Source organism: Stegastes partitus, unplaced genomic scaffold, assembly GCF_000690725.1.
Source record: "Stegastes partitus isolate 25-593 unplaced genomic scaffold, Stegastes_partitus-1.0.2 Scaffold698, whole genome shotgun sequence".
In the NCBI taxonomy this organism is placed as follows: Eukaryota; Metazoa; Chordata; class Actinopteri; family Pomacentridae; genus Stegastes; species Stegastes partitus.
In genome coordinates this window covers 182197-187982 of record NW_007578429.1, presented here as the reverse complement: position 1 = coordinate 187982, position 5786 = coordinate 182197, and the positions used below count along the sequence as shown (strand labels likewise).

At 44.0% G+C, this 5786-nt stretch overlaps 1 protein-coding gene across 2 annotated transcripts in view; it reads left to right on the top strand.

The window, feature by feature from the left end:
- The window catches only part of LOC103363883 (RNA-binding protein with multiple splicing-like), a 51047-nt gene that overhangs the window by 15473 nt on the left and 29788 nt on the right, over positions 1–5786 (top strand). For both annotated transcript variants that reach the window (XM_008290831.1, XM_008290832.1), the window contains exon 2: positions 4230–4307. In XM_008290831.1, coding sequence (XP_008289053.1) covers positions 4230–4307 — 78 coding nt within the window. The remainder of the gene's footprint in view (positions 1–4229; positions 4308–5786) is intronic.

Here is a 5786-nt window from a genome sequence, read left to right as displayed (position 1 = left end):
TGATGATACAATTACACTATTTTAATGCATTTAAATCTGCTATTTTACAGATGTTAGTTCTTATTTTAACAGTTTTTAAACGTTATGGTATTCCGCTGTTTTTTTAATGTGCTTTTCATGGCACTTCTGAACCGTTATCAGTCATTTTGGATGAGTTTTATGCACGATTTATGCTGTTTTGGCCACATTTTAAGTCATTTTGGACACATTTTCTCTAATTTTGGCCAAGTTTTACATCATTTGGACACATCTTGGGCTGTTTCTGGTGTCAGTGCGATAATTGCCTTTTTGATTTGTGGCGCTAAAGATGGGAAAATGTTTATGCTGAGATCATGTCAACCATCTGTGTTTTTGCAAGTGTAAGTTTCCTAATAACACAATGAAATAATGAATAAAAACAACTCTTGTAGCCCAGAGCGCTTCATGGAGTCATCCTCATGTTACCACAACACTTCGATTTCCCTGCAGCTATTACAAAATAGTAAAACAAAGGCCCAACCTAGAAAAAATGGGACTTTTCTCTCAGCACAAACACCTCAGTTGGGTTGTTGTTTGCCTCTTTTTTTTTTTTTTCTTTTCCATGCGGTGGCACAAGAAAAACCCGCGAGGCTCGATGATAGAGTATCAATAGGGCGGTGACCTCATCCGGCGCTCGCCGAGTCGAGGATCTCTGATTAGAGGTGCACAGATCCCCTGGGACTCGCTGCAGAAGTGGCCTTAATAGGATCTGATGCTTTTGGCCCGGGGCTCCGCTGGCTGCTGTGCTCGGCCCGGGCGTTGCCAGGGAACCGCGCCGGTACGCCGGCTGCGGTAGGTGGCCGCCGCTGCTTTTGATCGAAGCCTCGCCGGCGTGCCGGTGCGCGAGCTCGCCATAAATGGTCAATGATTCAAAAGGCTCGCAACGGGCCGCTCGGCGCTGTGGAAATGCAGGTATGCGACTCATCCAGTAAAACAATAAAACGGCGGCGGGAGGTTTTGTTTGATTTGACAGACCTGCTCAGGCTTCGACCTTCGCTTGTGGTCGTCAAAGTTTGATGTCACCTGGCGGCGGCGCAAACGTGATCAACGGCAGATGTGCTCGGGGGAGAGCTGTTGACACCACGCCGCGGGAAGATCGTATATCACAACAGCTGACGTCAGGAAGTCTCAGGAATGAGCGCCGCTGCAAGGCCAAGAATGTCCCATTGTTCCGCCCGGCGCTGCGTCTGCCTCGACTTGTGCGCCTCTCCAGCGCCTGTTAGCCGGATCAGATCCGCTGGCCGGGGAGGACGGGATGACTCAGGCCTTCTAAAGCCAGCCTCGCTTTTAAGGCGCAAACTTGAGTAACTTAAAATTACAAGTCCCGAGCATAAATCTGTCACCTCGCAGGACACCAGATCCTTTCTGCTCCAAATTTAGAAGCAAAAACAAAATATGCAACAAGAGTTATCGACCCCTTTATGAACATTAATCCACATCCTGTCCAGTATCTGAACAAGTACACTGCAGATGAGGCGGGTTGTCCAAATGCTGCACCTTAGTGGATGTTTATTTTTGCATTTTTTACCTCATTTTGTCAGTTTTATTCGTAGGTTGCAGCTGAACAACTCAGTGTTTCATTAGAAGAAGAAGCCGTTTAATGTTGAGTGTTTGTCGTCTTCGTCTCGCCGACACCTTTGCGTCGGTTCTTCTTCTAGCTGCGGCACAAACAGACGCTTTCTTGTCGCTTCTATTTTTGCAGCACTAGTTTTTTTTCCTCCTCCAGCCTCATCAGCGTCCTGATTGATACCACCCTGTTGTGACTCTTTGTTCCCGTGTCGGTGCGTATAAGCCGCTCTGTTTAACCGGACCGGCTGTGGACAGAGAGCGGCCCCGCGGGGTCCGGCTCGGCTCAGATAAGATAAGAGCGAAGGTGAGAAAGTGGCCGAGGTGAGATTTCGCCGGCTGGACGGGCGGTTTGGCGCTCGCCGGCTCCCCCCCCTGTAGTTGCTAAGCTCCTTTGTTTGTGTGTTGCTCTGCCTTTGGCTCCAGCGGTGCGTATCAGGTTACATGTGGGAATGAAGCGTAGTGTTAGTTCAGCAGTTCCTTTGTCCCCCGAGTTGTGAATCCACTATCTAATGAATCTGGGAGCTCCGACTCGGCTCCGTGTAATTGCACACCTACGTTTCTCTCACTCGGCCTTAAATAGAATCGGATCGCTGAATAAAACATTCGATTGCGCCGCCGTGGCGTCGACGTCGCTGGGCGGAGTCGGTTGTGTGTTTTTTTTTTCTCCCGAAGCAGTTATTTCCCAACTTTAATTAAACTCCAGGTAGAACTCCTGATTAGACTCTCTGAATGTATGATTCTCTGGTCTGACCCAGTTTGTTGCCGGTGCCGCTCCGTGTTGTTCTGCGGAGCTCAAAGGGAGGTTAAATGCCTTAATGGGAGACACATGTTGTAGTCGGTTTATTGTTTGGAAATACCTGCGCTAACAGCTCTCTCCCCGGCCGACCCCTTCGTTGAGGTCATCCGCAATTACATGCAACGACGGGAATTCGCCGTTTCGCCGCCTCCGAAGCGAAGCCAGGTTCGCATTCGTGGGCCGTGACAGGACGTCTCGGCACCTGCGTCTTGTGTTTGTGTTTGTTTTTTCTCTAAATGTTGGCGCTAATTTGTCTGCGTTTCTTGAAGAACTACTGATGTTGGTAGACTTTGTAGGTATGGTTCGTAGAGTTTAGAGGTGTCGGGACTTCCTGTTCGGGACTCAAGACGCTCTATTGGAAACCGTTTGGGAACACTACGATGACTACCACGACAAAGATGGGTGGATCGGACGAAAGCTAAACGCAGACATTGTTAAACCGGAGTCGGGTTTTGGGTCACTCATTAAAGATGGGGCCACCTCATCTCCTCGTTAGCTTGTTGCTAACAGTTTAGACTAGGCCGAAGCAAAAACAAACGCCAGAGACGCTCTAAAAGCAGCAAAATTCAGTGTTTTTATAGACACGTGTTATAAGTAATCCATCGACCTTTCGTCCACATTATAACAAACACACTCATCCACAACTTATCCAATATTGTCGAACACGAGTACAGTACAGTTGAGGCTAATTTTCTAAACGCTGCACCTTTATAGGTCCTTATTTTGTTGGTTGTTAGTTGGTTGCAGCAGTATAGACAGACTTTTTGAAGAAAAACAAAGTGGTTTAGTGTTTGGTATTTGTTGTTTTCACCGTACCAGATTGCTGTAAACCCCCTACAACTGCTATTAGCCGTTAGCGTGCAAAAACGGCCAACGTCGACCACTTTATGCAACCTGAGTCATGCTAGAGATGTTAATGAGGTTGTGTTTGACTGTTACCACTTTGTTAAAGGTATAACAACTGGAATTTTTGTGAATATTCGCCTTTATTTTCTTCCTGATTGCAGATATTAGGCTCATATTTGTGCACCAAGCGTCCAATCCTGCAGCTGGTTAGCTCATGCTAGCTGTATGCTAACAGACATCAATCTTCTCGTTGAGCAGAGAAAGCCTTCGAGTGTAAACAAAGCAGAGCTCAGCTGCATTCCTCACATTAAACATTAGCCCTCGTAGTTTCCAAAGCAGCATTGTGAACCAGTTCAACACCAGGTTCTGGGTTTAAAGGGTCCACCTGTTCTGTCTCCTTCATCCTGTTGCTCTGATTTCACAGCTAACGGGCCAGTTTTGGTTCCTGCGGACCCTCTTCTATGTCATCAACCTGTTTTTTTGCTTCTGCATCATGAAAATAGAAATAAATGGAGATTTCACGGCAGCACATGGAAGTATTTAGTCGTGTACGACGCGCTCTCTCTTTTTTAATAAACCTCCGTTGTACCTGCCTTCATTTCCTGGACATAATAAGAAAACATAATCGCGACTTCCCGTCCCGAGAGTCGCCCCCCCGTGTTACCACAACAATCACATCTCCCCCTTTAGCCCGCCGCCGCTAACGTATACACTGCGATTCCGATGCCAGCTCCAGTCGCGAGTTGAAAAGTTCAAATGTAAAACAGAGGCTAGCGCTGCGAGGGAGGACGGCCATAAAACACTGCTAGATTAGAACACAATGCGCTCAGTGTGGCGGTGTTTGCTGAGCTGAAAGACGCCTCTATCTGGGTTTGGAGAGTCTGTGTGAGAGCCCAGGTAACTGTTTAACTCATAACCTCATCCGTTAGAGCCACTGCAGCTATTTATAACCGCCGCAGGTTAATGAAAAATACATGATCCCGTTCTTTGTCTTCCTCAGGTCCGAACGCTATTCGTCAGCGGGCTGCCGCTGGATATCAAACCTCGGGAGCTGTATCTCCTCTTCAGACCATTTAAGGTATGTTTGTATGTTTTGAGGGAAGGGCGGCAGCTATTCTTAGCGGCCGTCTTTCCAGCAGTCAATGGGACCTCCATTAATGGTGATGAAATAAACTGCAATGGAAACTCTCCCGCAAGGTTCAAGTGTCTGTCATCCCCGAGCCCAGGTTCAATCACGTCCTGATCCGCGGGATGCTTCTGAGTGCGCCTCATGGAAACATGGCCGCATGCCCCAAACACAAAACAACAAAAAGGCCGTTAGCTTCGCCCCAGAGACTCCGTTTAGTCGCTTCACTTCAGGTGGAGAGTTTGTAGGGTTTTATTTTTGGGAAAGAAAAACGCAGCTTTCGAGCTCTTGGGCGACCGCTATGCGTCTGATCCCTGCTCTGCTACGTAATGGTTTATGTGAGGAGCGGTGAAAGCAGTAAATCTTGATTAATCAGGTTAGACCCCACAATCCAGTCCATATGGTCCCCATAAACGCTCCGTGACCCGTCAAACAGCCGAGCTGAGCCGGCCGTGACCCTGCCATGTAAAGACATGCAGAACTTTTCACTGAGCGCAAAAATAGTTTTTATACTAGAACCCCTAAAATATCTTGTTATTGTACACACACACACACATATATATATATAGTTGTTTTATGACGTATTGCAGTAAGTTACTGTAGACATGCAGCCAGAGTTTAACAGCAACGTCGCACATTTTAGAAAATACTCTAAAAAACTGAGGCTAACGGTGAAAACATTAAGAAGAAAAATCTAAAAATTACGTCTGAAAATTGTGGAATATTGTGACATTTAAAACCTGTAAAAAAGGAACTGTGAAAATTCTTTTTTTTTAGCTGATTTAAGTACAATCAGACATTATTAAAGATGCTAATTTGTAAAAATACCTGTCTCTGATGTGAACATTATTTACAGTTTTTACTGTTTTTTTCTCAGTCAACATGTAAATTAATAACTTTTTCTGTGATTTAAAAAAAATCAGAAAAACAAAATCTGTTTAAAGAATATTCTCAGTTTTTTCATCATTAATATATAGATTTTTTTTTTTTTTTTAAACGGTAAATATCAGTAAAATAACGTCACTAACTAATAATATTTTACAGATTTTTCCTGTTTTGGTAAATTCAGATAATATCTGTTAAAATCCCACGAAAAAAGTACATGTTGACTGTAAAAATAAACAACAACTAATTTTTACAATTTTAAAAACAGAAAATTATATCATTTACGTTTTTTTACTTTTTCTGAATATTTTGCATTTTAAGTTTTTTTTTTGTTTTTTTTGTTCAGTCTTCTGCTTACAGAAAAAAATATTAATTTACATGGTAACTGTAAAAATATATTTTTTAAAAATTAAACTACAACATTCTGTATTTTTAATTTTTTTTTTAAGTTTATTGTATTATTTTCACAATTGTGTTCTGCTTACAGAAAAAAGTCTTAATTCACATGTTGACTGCAAAAAACAAACAACTAGTTTTTGCTATATT